Here is a 17,755-nt window from a genome sequence, read left to right on the forward strand (position 1 = left end):
CACACGAGGCCCCCAGATAATACTAATCCCGTGCGAATAGGGCTTTAGAACAGCTCGTTCTGAGACAGTGCATATGATTTATTGAGATTGTAAAAAAAAAACACTGGGTGGATTTTTATCATTCTAGATTGGTTTTGCTCACACACTGCCAACACACATTTATGTTCAAACACCATGTAAAAGTGAATTTTCCATAATAAGTGCCCTTTAATGTTATCTTATCTTGTTTGTTTTTTTTTTTTGTTTTTTTTTTTTTAGTTAAAACGTAAATGCAATAGACTCAAAACTAAACTAAATAATATAGGCCTATATGTAATAATTAGATTCTTCAATAACATTTTTTCTCTTGTACAGAAAATGGCAGATTCTGTATTTCTACATCAGAACAGCAGGGAATGCAATCACGTCATTTAATGTACATGTGCTGTAATTAAATAATAAAACAACTTTAAAAAATTAGACTTCATTTTCACATAAACATCTCAATTATGACAGTTTCACTCGTGGGAGGAACTTCTATCTTATCAATTACTGTTAAATGCATGCTTTGCTATAGGGACTTGTGTGCATCAGTTCCAAACCACACAGTTTTTAGAAGACACACAAAGCAAAATGTAGCCATTATTGTCAAATTGAATAAATGCATTAATACTGTAGCTTTAAAATGCATTAATTACATGTGTTAAAAAGTTAACTTTGACAGATCTACTTCAAAATCATAGAAAGGGACAGCAAAATTCCACTAATTGAAGAATCACCCTTAAATAGCAGCACCTTGGCATTCCATCACTCTGATCTTCTGAAATCTGTTTATCCCAATTATCCTTCATTATTTTACCCTCTTCTTTTTGTCGTTTCCACACGTTTGTTGATGGCATAGCTCTGCTGATTGCAAGGCTGCCTCGGGCAGCTGGAAGATTTTGCTGGTGTTTTATTTATAATGATGCACAAATGCACACTCATGCACTGTATAGTGAATAGCCTTTGTACTTTTTCTAACTAGAACGCCATCTGCAACCTAAAATACTTGCCTAAAATCTTGCTTTAGCACAGACTTTCAGGCTGCTATGAGAAAGAGCATTCAAAAAAGCTGAATTGGTGACACTCTAATATGAGCAAAACCAGCAGAGAGCCGCTAGAATAGTGTGTGTAAATTGAAAGGTTTAAAAGCAGTCTGCTCTGTGAGAAAAGAACATAAGAGGGAGTGAAGGAAAGTGGCAGAGGGCAAATGCTGAGTGTTACTCCTGCTGCTAAATGAGTCTCACAGGCTCTAATGTACTTTCACTCCTAAAGCCTCATTGTGTTCCCTTTCTTTCTCTTTTATTCTCTCGCATAATATAATTACTTTTCTTTAATCATAATTCTCGCATGACTATTCACCATTACCAGCGTCATGTGTTTTTGCGTTCATATCTCTGCGTTTGCATGTATTGTACTTGCTTAAAGTGGTTTTGAAGTGTGAGGTGCAACACCCCCTCAAGACAATTATGATGAATTCATAATATGGTTGCACAATATATAAAAATATCGCAAATGTAATATTACAGGAAAGTAGACACTGGTTTGCATTGCTGTTAAAATGACACTTTTTATGTAATGCTACAGTAGAACAATTATTAACAAAAAGAATGTGAAAATGTGTTGGTAATATAATTTTTAGTTTTTAAATATAATTGCAATTTATTTTACACAATTAAAGGGATACTCCACTTTTTTGGAAATAGGCTCATTTTACCACTCCCCCAGAGTTAAACAGTCGGGTCTTACGGTTTTCGAATGTATTCAGCCGATCTTTTGATATTTAGAAGAATATCAGTAACCAGACAGTTTCTGGTCTCATTGACTTCCATAGTAGGAAAAAATATATATATACTATGGAAGTCAATGAGACCAGAAACTTTCTGGTTACTGATATTCTTCTAAATATCAGAAAATCGCCTGAAAACATTCGAAAACGGTAAGACCCAACTGTTTAACTCTGGGGGAGTGGTAAAATTAGCCTATTTCCAAAAAAAGTGGAGTATCCCTTTAAAGCATTATCGTATTGGGTATCGAATATCACATTTTAAACGAGTTCTTCAAAATTGTTCAGCCCCCTAATTCATATCAATTCATATGATCTCATACATACGTTTTCGTACAATCTGAATATGCCTCACTGAATATTAGTTTTATGTGTGGACCATCATGCTTACTTTTTTATGTGTTTCCATACAAACTAAGATAAGATAAATGTATACAAAATTGTCTACTTGTAACATTTTCTCCTGAGATCGGGTTGTGGGCAGGGCCTTTTTGTGACATTACAACATGATGATGATGGCTTATTTCATTACTATTAATTGGAAAGGAAACTAATAAAATAATGAATAGTTCTAATGGCAAATGGAAAAAATAACAAATAAAAATCCTCACAAAACTAAAATCGAGAACAAAATTGGAAATGTTATTTTTAAATGCAGGTAACTTAGTAATAACATTCTAATCCCTCCAATAATTATTCAAACATGTTTGATGAAACCAAATATTTTTCACAATAATCTTTCAGGATTACTTCACTTCACTTATACAACTTTAAGGGATAGTTCACCCAAAAATGAAAATTAATCAATCAATAATTACTCGTCCTCATGTCGTTCCATTAGACTTTCGTTCAACTTCAGAACAAATTAAGACCTTTTTTTTAAGAAATCTGAGAGCTTTCTGGCCTTCACTAAAAAATCTACATAACTTTGATGCTTCAAAAAGTTCATAAAGAGATTGTAAAGCTAATGAATTGAGCGGTTTAGTCTAAATTGTCTGAAGAAACACAATCTCTATATGATGAACATATTTAATTTAGTCTTTTATTCACAGATAAACATTGATCAGTGAACATAAACAGAATCTCAGAATCTTTCAACCTTGTTCACGTATTCACTCACTGCAAAGTTTTGTAAATTGTTGCACATTATGTCTGAGCGTTTTCTGTGGTTTAATGTCTCTTGCTTTTTGGATTTCTTGCCTGTTCCTTGGATTACTCTTTTGCCTCTGACCCCTGCCTGTTTTGTTTGTTTGTTATGGACTGCTTACCTGTGTTTGCCTGTTTTCTGCATTACGTGTCTGGATTAACCCTAAGAAAGCTGCATTTGGATCTCAATGTCTTGTCTCTGAGCAGTTACGTAACAGTAACACACGACAATGTATCTCATTGGTTCTCTCACGTCAAGCGAACATGCTTGAGCTTACTGATGTATGGGTTTATGAATGTTTATATGTGAAGTGAAAGCCTATAGTAAATTCAGTCTGTTCCACATATAAAACGATCGAGTCTCTTCAGAATATTTGGACTAAACCGCTCAATTATTATCGATTATGGATCTCTTTATGAACTTTTTGAAGTTTAAAGTGGTATCTGCATACAGTAGCTGTCAATGGAGGAAAATAAAGATCTCAGATTTCATCAAAAAGATCTTCATTTGTTTTCCGAAAAGATGAACGAAAGTCCTACAGGGTTGGAATTACATGAGGGTGAGTAATTAAAGGGATAGTTCATCCAAAGATGAATATTCTGTCATTATTTAGCTACACACCCTCATGTTCCAAACCTGTATGGATTTCTTTCATCTTTTGTACACAAAAGAACCGTTGTCCCCGTTGACTTCCATAGTAGATACTATGGAAGTCAATGGTGCCCAACAACTGTTTGGCTACCGTGACCGTATGCATGATCTGTATGAAACATGCATATAGGCAGCTCGCACATCCACAAGCTACTATGGAGATGACGTCTGTCAGCATCGTGACTTAATCTCTGCAGCCAAAAACACAGGAAAACATTATCAAAATTATTCAAATGTCTCTTTCGATTTTTTTTCACGACACACTCATAATCATTACGTTTATCTGTGCGCCGTGGCAAGCTTTATGCGTGCGTTTGAACGCTGATTAGGCTATGTAAAATATTGGCAAATTATTGGCTCATTATTATGATTTATGGCTTATTAATATAAACGCGCGATTATCGACTAATCGTTTAAATGAATGACTACTACTTTAGTCGAGGGCAGCCCTAGATTATATCTGTGGTGTTCTGTGATAATCATCTTTTATTCATTTCTAGTTAAGTGTTGATGTTGCATTTCTAACGTTTAGTGGTCGTCAGTTGGTAATCTGGTTTGATGTGTATATAATGGAAATTACTCATCAAATACTTATTAATCTTTTTAAACAACCAGCATTCATGCAAGCAAAACAATAAAATTGCTTCGTAATTTAATACGTAAAGCAAACAAAAACAAACCTCACAGAGTTTGCCTTCCTTTTAAGCTGTAATACAAGCATGCATACATTCTCAGTTCTTTGATATAGTAATTAGCATTTTGGCTATGAGTCTAATAGATTTAAAGCCGCAAGCTGTGACTGAGTGTGTGTGCATGTGAATATCTTTGTCTGCAGAGCTAGATTTGAATAGGAAATCCTCATTTTACCATGCTTCAGTTAACTGATCCTCAAATCCTGTCTCTTACAGTAATCTCTCTCTGTCACCCCTCTCTCTGTTTCTCATTTCTGTCCATTTTTAAAATGAAAATGGCTGAAAGCTACTCAATACTGTGTCACTACTCTTAAACTAACAACAATCCAAACTGATATACACTTGAAAGAGTTATTAGACGTCACTTTTTAATGTTAAAGAAAAGAATAGATTTGCAGAATACAGTTCATTATGATAACAATACTTTGCATATTTGCATTTTATGCTGTAGTTGTTAATAAAGTTGTTATTGTTGTGCATCATAACTAGAGATGAAACGGTATGAAAATTTCATATATAATTAAAGTGACTAAAATGATCACAGTTTAAACATGTTAGAATGTGCTGGAAATAATCAAAAAGTAACGATACTACATACTGAAATCATTTCACCAAGTTTTAATGTCGAAAACCAACAAACAACAAATAAAATTAGCCGCGCTATGCACTTTTTGGTTGAATAAATATTACAATATTACTATATGGGTGCCTTGCAAGTTCATAACGTGTTATCAACCAACGTGTTGTTCAAATGTTGTTTTGACAAAGAAATATATAAAATTATAAATCAAATTTCAACCTTTAAATTATTTTTATGAAATGGATGAGTCAAAATTATAAATTATAGGCATTTTATCTGCTCCATAAACAATTCATTAACATAAACATTTCTACATAGGCTACCTTATTTTCTGAAGTGTTGAGATTTTTAGAATGCACATAGCTATTTTTCCACCTACAAAAACCTTCAAATTTGTTCCAATTTTTGCATTGGTCAGAAAAAAAAAAGACAGACTTGGCTGAATGAAAATGTAAATCCACTCTCTGGCAGGTAAATCCACTCTCTGCCCCAGTGTAGTCAACTCTTTTCAGACCCCTTTAGTGACTTTTTTCCCCCAAGAAAACGCCTAGTGACAAATCTTGCAACTTCTTGGGACAAAACTTATCTAATTGCCGAGACTTGTCGGTACTGCCACACGAGTTCGAGGTCTTTTTTTTTTTCTGAAGACAGTCGGTTCCCCCTTTGAGATAGATTCACATAATTCATTCATTCATACATTCTTTCATACTATTTCTCTCAGCAATCTACCTTCTGTTTCACACAAAGTGAAACCTACGCTTCATGATGCACCTGTATAGAGAAGGTTGCTAACTTTGCTTAATGCTTGACAATATACTGAGTTTTTCAGATCGCAATAATCAGATACTTTTTTAATGATGATTAAAATATGAAATGATAATACTTGCCTACATTTTTAAAGAAAAACTCACTCTCAAATTCCAAATATATAAAATAATGTTTTTTGTCCCTTTTCTTTGCTTTATTGCTGTCTTTACTCATCCTGATGCAAACAAGGTTAGCTAATACTGCCGTGTAGCTGTAAAAGCGTGAGGATGTGCTTGATTGAAACTTCAACGTCATGATAGTTTTTTTTTTTTAATTGTTGGTTGTTATTCTATTATATTGTAATTACATGTTAATAAATACATAAAAATTAACCTTAATGCCAATATGTCAAATAAATACTTTGCATCGGAGGGGGTGAGACATTCCTAATTCAGTGGTTGCGTCCTTCGAAGAACACCTCCGTCACGACCTTTCGAAGGCAAAGATATTTGGACCGAGCTTTAATAAATGGGACGGCGTCTGAATGATGTTCATCATCCACTCAAAACTTAACCTACTATTTGGCTGTAGGTGTGCGGCGTCGAGCATGTTGTTTTGTTTCTGGTCTAGCTAAATCCGCTTGCGCTTTGGTCGACGAAGCAACAAAATGTCCTCGCGTGGCACAAGCCGTTGAAATGAATGGGTTTCATAGTGCAGCGTTGCTCATGCCATGTCCTGTTGCAAAAGGATGTGAAAAAAAACTACAAAGTTTGCTAGGCCAAAAAGACATATAAAAAAATTAACGCTGTTAAAATGGGTTTGTGTTAACGCCATTAATAACACGTTTAACTGACAGCCCTAGTATGATATAAAATTGCATCTTAGTATTTTTACATCTCTATCAATTGTTATTTGAGTAAGTTGAAACCCAAAACCACCAAATTTTGTGCTAGGCTAGGCCACGAAGGACCCATGTGTTGTATCCTTTATTGCCCAGGAAATAAAGGACTCATTTTGAGGCTTCATTTGAAGGAGCCTACAAATTGGGACAGCCTTCGTGATGCAATCGGCCTTTGAATGCGGCCTTCGAAGGATAAACACTGTGAATTGGGACGCAGATTATATTAGCTCACTCTGATGAAAAGTATATTTTGGCAAGCTACCTCCAATCAGGCCACGATCTGTGTTGGAGACATACTGTATGCTCTAAAAAACAAGAGCATGTACAACATGACACTCAGTCAGAGACAGTATAGTGTCATCTCAGTTTCTCTCTCTGTCTTTCTCTCTTAGGCTGGTTCTCTCATCAGTGTCCGATTACTTTGCGGCCATGTTCACCAGTGATGTCCGAGAGGCAAAGCAAGATGAGATAAAAATGGAGGGTGTGGACCCAGATGCATTATGGGTCTTGGTACAGTACGCTTATACAGGTTTGTGTTTATCTGGAAGAGATGTTTGGTTAGATATATTCCCATGCACATATACTACGGATGCACATTCAAATTTTAGCTGATAGCCTACAGATAAATCAAAAATTGCAAAAAATATCAAAAACAAAACAGAAATTGTCTAAAAAGAAAATACTTTTAATTATAGTGAGGTAATGTTGTGCATTCAAAAGTCAGAAGGACTGATATTAATTTTTTCTATTCATTTTATTGTCATTAATTATACATTTTAAGTTGAATACATCATTGATTAAAAGCAAGATTGTTTTATGCTCACCAAGGCCGCATTTATTTGACGAAAATTACAGTAAAAATAGTAATATTGTGACATATTATTATAATTCAAAATAACTGTTTTCGATTGGAATATATTTTAAAATTTAATTTATTCCTGTGATGGCAAGGCTGAATTTTCAGAATCCTTACTCCAGTCTTCAGTGTCGTAATATCCTTCTGAAATCTGTCTGTATGGTGATTTGGTGCTCAAGAAACATTTCTTATCACCAATATTCAAACTAAGAGCAAATAGTGAAATCGTCTTTGAAATAATAAAGCTATTTATGTTACAAAAACAATCTGTCACTTTTGTTCAAATGAATGTGTCCTTGCTAAATAAAGTATTCAATTCTTTAAAAAACAACAACTATTGACTGATAGTTCACTTACTAAATAAATAAACCAATAAGCCCTCACTATTTGCACACCTAATCTCCGTCTGTCTTTCTACAGGGCGTTTGGAGTTGAGAGAGGACACTATAGAGAGTTTGTTGTCGGCTTCATGTCTTCTGCAGCTGTCTGCGGTGGTTCAGGCCTGCTGCAGTTATCTAATGAAACAACTCCATCCCTCCAACTGTCTGGGCATTCGATCCTTTGCAGACGCTCAGGGCTGCCTGGACCTCCATAAGGTTGCACACAACTACACAATGGTGAGCACACACACATTGACTCATTTAATTAGTGCAAAAGATATACTGGCAAAGTCAAGTCTGGAAATTTGATTCTAAACCTCTTGTTTTTTTCATTATTATTTTTTTTTTATCTTCAATAAGCACCCCTCTCTCTCAGCCTCATTTTTCTTCTTTTATCACTTTTCTTTCATTCTTTCTTTGTTTGTCCGCCTCCCAACCAAACACATACTGAAGGATTTATCATCCGCAGTTCACCGAGTTAAAACTTGGAAGTGAATTAGAGGACACTATCGAGCGTGTGCACTCAACAGCATATGATTTGCTTAAAGTTACAGACACACCATTTATTTTATTTTTTTGCGTCCTTCAGCGTTCTGTATTGCATCTATGTGGGCGGAGTGTGTGTATTTGTATTCATCTATAGGTGTCTATGTCCATCTGTCTGTCTGTGCCCGTTTTTGTGGGTTTTTGAGTAAGCAATTGAGCCCATTTTAACAGGCGTGGAAGCACTGGTGCCGAAAAAGTTCCCTGAACGAGGCGAGTGTGTTTAATTGGACATGCTACTGTTCCTCTTCGCAAATTTTCCGCTCAGCGTTTGATGTTTCACTGCTCCTGAGGGAAACTCATTCAAGAAAATATAACCCATAATAGCCCGCCCACAGTTCACAACAGGGGGGGTTGTCATGGAGACTGCAGTGAAAACTTGTTTTCCATTTCCCATCAGTGCCTCTGTTTCCTATCTGTCTTTCCTTTCCTTGTTTTTATTTTATCCCCCATTCCCCAACAATGTGATGGTGTCCAGTTCTCTTGTCCACTTTGGAACACCAGGGATGTCGATGTTGGATAGCAGGTCTGTTCAACAGGAAAAGCAGAGAAATCTATACCAAATTCAAATACTGTTCTAAAATGAAAATAACAATATTTATTAGGCTATATTTACAATACATAATTATATTATCAGCTTTTAAAAGGGAAGATAATACACTTGAAAAGTCTGGGTCCTGAAGCAAAACCAGTGTGCGGTGTAATTGCTAACATATATATGTCACATACATACAAATATGTCATACCTGTGTCATATAAAGTTGCTAAAAACATCAATAATAGCTTGGATTAAATATCATAATTATTAACAATAAATAAACATTTCACCAAGGCTGCAGTAAAAGCAAAAGAAAACAGTAATATTGTGAAAATTACAAGAAAATGGTTTTCTATTTTAATATATATGTATTTTTGAGATGGCAAAGGTGAAATTTCAGCATCATTACTCCAGTCTTCAGTGTCACATAATCCTTCAGAAATCATTCTAATATGACGATTTGATGCTCAAGAAACATTTATTATTAATGTTAAAAAGAGTTGTGCTGTTTAGTATTTTAGTGGAAACCATGACACTTTTTCTTGTTTGTTTTAGTTTTCATAAAAACAGAAATTAGCATTTATAGCAATTTGTAACATTATAAATGCTATTACAGCATCTTTGCTGAATAAAAGTAATAATCATTTAATATATATTTTTATGTATATTTGTATATATATATATATATATATATATATATATATATATATATATATATATATATAATATGTGTGTGTTTTTATCTATACACATCATAGCCTGTGTCACGTGTCTAGAATTTTGATTGAGTTATTGTGCAGGGCTGCAATGTAAACTTTTTTTTTTTGCTTTGACTAAACATCTACTATCCCGAACCTGATCTAAACAACACATGCTACTGATCCACCATTCAAATTTGTATTTCCATTTATTATTCTCTTGGTAGATGGAATCTGTCAAATCGACTTATAGGAGAGTGCTCATTCACTTTGTATTTTGTACGTTGCTATGCTGAAAGGCCATTAGTCACACTCACACACACTGTGATGCTCTACTTTGTGACAACCACATCCTTGGTTCCATCAACCAATTTAGATAATCTTTCTCTCTCTCTCTCCCTAGGAGCACTTCATGGAGGTCATGAGGCATCAGGAGTTTCTGCTCTTGCCTTCATGTGAGGTAGAGAAGCTTTTAGCTTCTGATGACATGAATGTTCCAGAAGAGGAAACCGTGGTAACAGCCCTGCTCAGCTGGGTCCGCCATGATGCGTCCACCCGTCAGTCACAGCTTCCTGTGCTTCTCGCTCACATCCGCTTACCCCTGCTTAAACCACAGGTCAGTCAACCATCCATCCATCCATCCATCCATCAGTCAGCCAGTCTTTTATTCTGCTATGCTCTTACTTGTTCAGTCAGCTTGATCAGTATAACCATGAAGCCACACCAGAAAATCAATAATCTGCATTTATTCATTTATCAGCTAATCAGTTAATTGAGTGATCAGTCAGTAAGTCGGTCAGTCACAGTGATTAATGCTCACAAGCTTCTTGACGTTTTGCAGTGGAATCCTAAACAGCCTTTTAGCTTTGTCAAAGTCCCTTTTTTAAGGCAAGTCGGCCCACTTTGTAACACCCCACCCAAATGGCTCTCAAAATTGATAATAAGGTTTACAAAAATGCATAATAAATACTTTATCAAAGATAAATCATGTAAAGAGCTTACAAACATTAAAAAACACATTAACTGATGTTCTAATGGCTTCTACTTTATCAATGAGCTTCACAAAAGTGCTTCATTGCTTTTAAGTAACTTTAATAAAGTGCTGTGCCTTGTGCATATAAATGTTGTTCATTGTTAGTTTGTGGTAAATAATGCTTTAAGTAGCATGCACCTTGAATGTTAAGAAATCTAAAAGAAATCTAAAAGTTAATTAATTTCGTAAAGTCAGGTGTTGTTCATTGTTAGTTCATGCACTAATGCATCAACAAATGTGAAAAATGTAAACATTTAATGTAAAGATGCATTAGTCTATGCACAAGTTAACATTATTAAAGATTAAAGGGTTAGTTCACCAAAAATTATGTCATTAATAATAATAAATAATAATAAATAAATAAATAAATAAGCATTTGGGGTTTGGTGTCCTGCTCATGACATGGACACCTAGACACTTGGCCAGGTGGAACCGGGGATTGAACCACCACAAACTTCTGGTTTGTAGACAACCTGCATGAACCACTAAACAACTTCCGCCCCTATTAATGACTTACCCTCATGTCGTCCCTAGCCCGTAAGACCTTTGTTCATCTTTCGGAACACAGTTTAAGATATTTTAGATTTTGTCCATTTGAGAGTTTGAGAGTTTTCTGTCCCTCCATTGAAAATGTATGAACGGTTTACTGTCCTTGTCCAGAAAGTAAATAAAGACATCATCAGAGTAGTCCATGTGACACCAGTGGGTTAGTTTGAATGTTTTGAAGCATCGAAAATACATTTTGGTCCAAAAATAACGAAAACTATGACTTTATTCAGCATTGTATTATCTTCCGGTTCTGTTGTCAATCCGCATTCACGAATCCGCAGTGACGCTGATGACGTCCGTGTATTCGGTTTCAAATAAATATGGCTGGGCAAAAAAATGCAAGTCTCTGTCGAAATCCTTAGACATGTTTGCGAAGATTGTTTCATTTACAGCATCCGTCTTCCTCAGACTGTAAAGGAAGCTCGGACGCACTGATAATACGTCAGCAGCGTCTTACGTCATCAGCATCACTGAACTTGTTATTTTTGGACCACAATGTATTTTCGATGCTTCAAAAAAGTCTAACTAACCCACTGATGTCACATGGACTACTTTGAGGATGTCTTTATTTCCTTTCTGGACAAGGACAGTAAACCGTTCATACATTTTCAATGGAGGGACAGAAAGCTCTCAGACTAAATCTAAAATATCTTAAATTGTCTTCTGAAGATGAACGGAGGTCTTACGGGCTTGGAACAACATGAGGGTGAGTCAATTAAAGACATAATTTTCATTTTTGGGTGAACTAACCTTTTAACTTATGCTACAGGTGTTGTTTGTCGTTAGTTCATGTTAACTCATGCAGTAAGAAATGTTAAAGGAATGAAAATTGTCATTAATTACTCAATTACTCAACCTCATGTCGTTCCAAACCTGTACAACTTTCCTTAATATTCGGAACACAAATGAAGATCTTTTTGATGAAATCTGAGAGCTGTCTTCCCCTTCATTGACATCTATGCAGCTACCACTTTGACGCTTCAAAAGGTTCATTAAGAGATCCTAAAACGAATCCATAGGGAACGGTTTAGTCAAAATTTTCGGACAAGACTCAATCGCTATGATAAAAGATGAACAGATTTAATTTAGGCTTTTATTCACATTCATTAACTCACACATCAGTTATAATAAACCGAAGCTTAAGCATTGTGAACCAGTGTGGTTCATTCTCATGTGTTACACAACACGTTTGAGCTTCCGCAAGAACCAGTAAGATTTATTCCTGTGTTACACAGCAAGAGATGCAATAGTATATGTAAGGTAACATTAATAAAGACTGTTCAGGTTCAGTGCATGTTAACTAATGTATTAAGTAATGTTAACTAAAACAACCTCATTGTAAAGTGTTACCAATATTTCAGATCACTCCAATTGCTAATGGAACCCAGCACATAGTTGCATTCTGACGGATTTTGAAATGTGCTAATTTGCATTTATGCGTTTGCGTAGAGGATTGCTATTCGGCCCTTATAGTACAGTATCTCTAGTCTTTACAGTATGTGTGTGTGAAGGTCAGTGCTGTTCTGCTGCTTCTGCTATGAGGCTGTGTACTCAATGATGGGATACGTTTGGAGCCTGGAGAGTGTGATAAGGAGGATGTTGTTGTGTCTTTTTTTTCTTATCACATTCTTCACTTCTTGCACACAAACACACACTATACAGAATTTTTTTGTTCTTCTACATATTTGAATTTAAACAGGTCCTTGTTAAATGTTGCAGTGCAGGGCTTGCTGTGTGGCAAAAAATATAATTGTTGATTATTTACCTTGACATTATAATCCTGATTATTCATTGTGATTTATAGAATTGAAATACTATTTGTATTTGTGTTATGTTGTATGGAGCTTTGTTTTATTTAGCCATCTGCTGTAAATTTCAAAGCTGAGAAGAACTATGTTCCTGAATTACTTAATTGCTTTTTATATATGGCTGTAAATCAAGAAAATGGTTAACCGCTCAACTTTAACAGAGTTTAATGCACAACAATATTATTCATATTTTGCCTTATTTACACTGTGATTATAATAGGAGAGTTGCAGTTTTATCATATTGCTCTCTGGCTGTGCATTTTGTAGTATGTTTTAAATTAAACTACAAATGCACTAGTTTTTTTTTTTGCCTTGGTTGTAAAGCTATTAGGAGTAAAGCATAAATTAGAAGTACAAGCACATGGCTAAGGTCATGGGTTCAATTTCCAGGGAATGCGCAAACTGATAAAAATATATACCTTGAATGCAAGTTGCTTTGGATAACAGCTTATGCCAAATGCATAAATGTAAAATTAAAGAAACTTTTATGAGTTTGACCACTTAAACACATGCTCTAGCATTGGTTGTCATTAAAAACACATTATTCTGTAAATATATATATATTTTGATGCCAAAGAAGTAGGCAATTTTCACAGTTTGTAATCTTGGTTGTTTATGTGATTGTGCAGCCCTACTGCAGTGTTTTAACGTTATTGTCGCGCACTCAGTCTGTGGCCTCAGGATATGATATTTAAATGGAAATACAGCTTAATTGACCTTGTCTTCTTTCTCGTCAAGGCTCAAAGCTTTGAGCTTTTTTCATCTTAATGCATGATATATTCCACTGAACTCCCTCTGCTCGCCTTTTCTCTACTTCTACCTTTCTATTTCTCTCTTCCCCCCTCTTTTCTAAGGTGAAAAAAGAGAAATATTTAAATAATTCCAGATGAGCGTTCTCCCACTCTTGGCTGGCTGAGCAGAGTTTGTTCAGTTCCATCTAAATGTAAATTGCAGGTTGTTCTGTGCTTCCCAGTGAAGAAAAAAAAAGGCTTTTCTAAGCCACCGTCCAGCCATCCTAACTCAAGAACATTCATTCCTCTTCCACACGTATCCTCAGTATTCACGTTCAGTGGAGATGATCGATTTTGTTCCATGACAGATGTGATTGTTCATCGTATGTGACATGGCCACTTTTATGAAAGAGGTGGCGATGATTAGAGTTTTGTTTTTAGCACAAAGAGTAGAAGAGAAAGGGTGGAGTGGAGATAAATGGAGAGTGGGAGGGAGGTGAAAGCAGAGACTGAGGAGGTGGAGGTGGTGTTGAATGGGTGGGATATTGGCACTCTAACAAGAAAACTCTGAGCGCAGTGGATGTGATTATGGATTCAGTGAGATGGTACTGACTGATGGTGTACGCGCGCATACTGTATCCATGAATGTTTTTGAAATTTGTATGTGAATACATGTTGTTTATGTAGTATATGCCAGTGATATTTTACTACTTCTTTATGTTCTATTATTTATTACTATATATTTTATATATATATTTTCAGTGTTCAATTTAATTTGATTCATTTTGTTATGTGTTTTTGTCATTTTTATTATTTTTTATATTTCCATACAGCTTTATTTTTTTACAGAATTTATTTTTTATTTCAGTTTTAGTTTTAGTCATTTTATTACTTTAACGACAACTTATTTCAGTTAGTTGCGAAAGTTATGGAAAAATTCTAATTAGCGATTACATTAGACAGAATACATTTCTGATGTACCTTCTGATGTTCATTCATGTTTATTTCGTGCTATAATATATATTTCGTGATATGATTCGTTTAAGTGCGTGAGCTGGCTACAGCGATCTATCACGCCACTTTGAAGAGCATCAAAACGAGATTTATTATATTATGATTTTTTACTTTGTTTGTTTTATATCAAAATTAACAAAGCCAAAAGCTTATTGCGATTATTCTATGGTATGCATGCTACAATATTTTTGTTAATGCATCAACTGAGAACAGCATAGACCAAAAGATCTCAGTTCATCAAAATAAAGAGATTGATTAAAATCTTGAAATTGATATCGTCAACTCAGCCCTAGCATCAACACAGCCGACATGTTTGCCTGTTGTAGCTGTACCTTTTCAAAAGGTAAACTTTTGTCCATTTTAGCTGCTAATATGTACATTTTAAGTGTTAATATGTACATTTTAAGTGCTAAAATGTACATTTCAGGTGTTATTATGTACATTTTAGGTGGTAATATGTACATTTTAAGTGTTAATATGTACATTTTGGGAGCTAATATGTCCATTTTAGGTCCTAATATGTCCATTTTAGGTTCTAATATGTACATTTTAAGTGCTAATATGTACATTTAAGGTGTTAATATATACATTTTAGGTGGTAATATGTACATTTTAAGTGTTAATATGTACAGTTCGGGAGCTAATATGTCCATTTTAGGTCCTAATATGTGCATTTTAGGTTCTAATATGTACCACTAAGGTACCAATATGCAGCCTTTGGGTACAAAAGTGTACCTTTTGAAAAGGTACAGCCCCAGTGACAGCTTTTGTACCTTTTTTTCTGAGAGTGTAACATAAATTTGGCTGACACTCTTATTCAAAACAACTTATGTTAAATAATTCTGGATGTTAAATTTGACCAAGTCTCTTGCCCTTAGCAGGTGTGGTTGGACCCAGGGTATGTTGTACTTGTAGAGTGTCTCTATAGGGCCATATCACTACAGCAGAATTCATTAAGCCATTATTATTATTGTGACGATCCAAGATTAAAACCTCTAATTAAAACCTTCTCTATTCACTAGCCGAGCTGAGAGAAGAGATAAACAGGGCAGATGAGAGTATGAATGTGATAAACGAAGAACACTCGTTAACAGCCACGAGAGGTGTCATTTGAAAAGGATTACGAGAAAAAAGAGAGACACAAGAGGAAAAAGAATAAAGAATGTCCTGTGTGATGTTTATGTATGAGCTGCTAATGATTTAGAGTTTCTTAGAACTTGCAGGAAAGGTTTTGTGTGTGTATGTGTGTGTGTGTGTGTGTGTGTTTTAGCTTCTTAAAAGCTTGTTTGCTTAGGAGTTGTTGCCTATATAAGAGTATCTGAACTCTGTTGGAGACCCAGAGGGACACTATCTCTGTCTCTCCCTGGGATTCCCTCTTTTTAAAAAAGGAATGTAGGTTGGACCTTTTGTCAGAAGTTTCATCAGAAGCTTGTTTCCTCTTTTCAATGTGTCCCCAGAGTCCTCCCCTCAAGGTCTGAGAAGCTGAGAAGGATTCACTACTGTCAGGTTATCAAAGTGTTTCTTTAAGTGGGTGAGAGTAAGGGTTCAATTTGAAACCTAGCTTTTTGTGGCTATGGTGTTTAAAGATCTCCTGTCAGAAATGTGCTGTACAATAGGTTATCAGAAAAATGTATTATGTCATTTGAATGCCAGAACTAAGCTTTAAAAATGTATTTTAATTATCAAACTGTCAATACTTTGGTGTCATTGGAAATCTTTCCTTCGGTAACATGTTATATCATTCAGGAGTAAAGACTGGAGCGATGACTACTAAAAATTCAGCTTTGTGTCATGGTTATTTGGGCGTTTTCAGTCTTTCAGTTTTTGTTGTCATCAGTCACATGTTTCTCATCTGTTCCCATGGACCCTAATCTTCCACCACAGCTGCACATCATTTAGTTCGTTACCTCTGTGTTATTTAGTCCCTCTCTCTTGTTTAGTCTGTACTTGTTGGTTATTGTTTGTGTATTGTACACATGCTGTTACAGTACATATGCGGTAACATTTGCTACCTTGTAGTTTAATAAAACCTTTGTTTTATATTCCTGTCGTCCGTCTCCATGTTCATCCTTATAACACTTCGCCATCACCGAAATAGTTACAAATACAATTTGAAAATATATTAAAATAGCAAAATTATTTAAATTGTAAGATTATTTCACAGTTTGAAAATATTTTTGGTCAAATAAATGCAGCCTTGGGGGGCGATTGCGATATACCGTAGAGTAGACAGACACAATAAACTGGTAGAAATTTGTCAACCGGTAGATTTTGGATGATCATTTCTATCATGGTTACTGATGTTTTTTTTCTTACCACTCCCTTGCAGATGCCAAATCTCTGATGTTTTGTTGATTTCAGACAAAATAATTCTCCAAACTGTCAGTGTTGTCTTGATCACTCCTCTCATAAATACCCTTCCTGTCTGGAATGTTTAAAGCTTTTATCTAATCTTAAAGCTAATCTACTCCAGCATAAATCAACATTTTGAAGTTGGCAAGCAGCTCCTTGGTCTTTATGACAGCATGACTGAGGTGATTTCAGTTTTTAGAGAAGCAATTGAACAGTGGGTTTACAGTAAACACCAAAGTGCCCTGAAGTGAGCTGAAGTGCTTTTTATCCTAGTTGATTATGCAGGGATAAAATCAAGGAAACCAAGAAAAAAATAAGTATAATACATTTTGCAACATTAGAATAATTAATCAAGTCAGTTTAGGCAGACAAGAGTGTTTGGCATTTGATTTTGGGATGTTATTTTTTTCACTTTATTTTTAATGGGTTTAGTCTGAATAATATTAGTATTGCAATAACTAATTGATAAAATTGTTAATGATCGATATCGAAAATAACCAACAACAAAATCCTTTAATGATTAAATTGGTCTTTGCGTTTAAAATTCTACATGCAACACAAGTTATGTTTTTGTAGAGCAGTGTCTGTAAAGGGTAATTTGATATAAATCCAAATATTGTATCTACTTGAAATAACTCACTATTCATTTTAATATATTAACAATGTAGAGACTACAATATTAACTATGAATTATCTATAACTATAAGTAATAGTTTGCAAATGATACCAAG

At 34.9% G+C, this 17,755-nt stretch overlaps 1 protein-coding gene across 1 annotated transcript in view; it reads left to right on the forward strand.

The window, feature by feature from the left end:
* The window catches only part of klhl5 (kelch-like family member 5), a 41,381-nt gene that overhangs the window by 13,087 nt on the left and 10,539 nt on the right, over nucleotides 1–17,755 (forward strand). The window contains exons 3-5 of the mRNA XM_039691645.2: nucleotides 6,915–7,051; nucleotides 7,799–7,995; nucleotides 9,941–10,153. Coding sequence (XP_039547579.2) covers nucleotides 6,915–7,051; nucleotides 7,799–7,995; nucleotides 9,941–10,153 — 547 coding nt within the window. The remainder of the gene's footprint in view (nucleotides 1–6,914; nucleotides 7,052–7,798; nucleotides 7,996–9,940; nucleotides 10,154–17,755) is intronic.

This window comes from Pimephales promelas, chromosome 6 (assembly GCF_988280905.1).
Source record: "Pimephales promelas chromosome 6, fPimPro1.hap1.1, whole genome shotgun sequence".
NCBI classification, from domain to species: domain Eukaryota; kingdom Metazoa; phylum Chordata; class Actinopteri; order Cypriniformes; family Leuciscidae; genus Pimephales; species Pimephales promelas.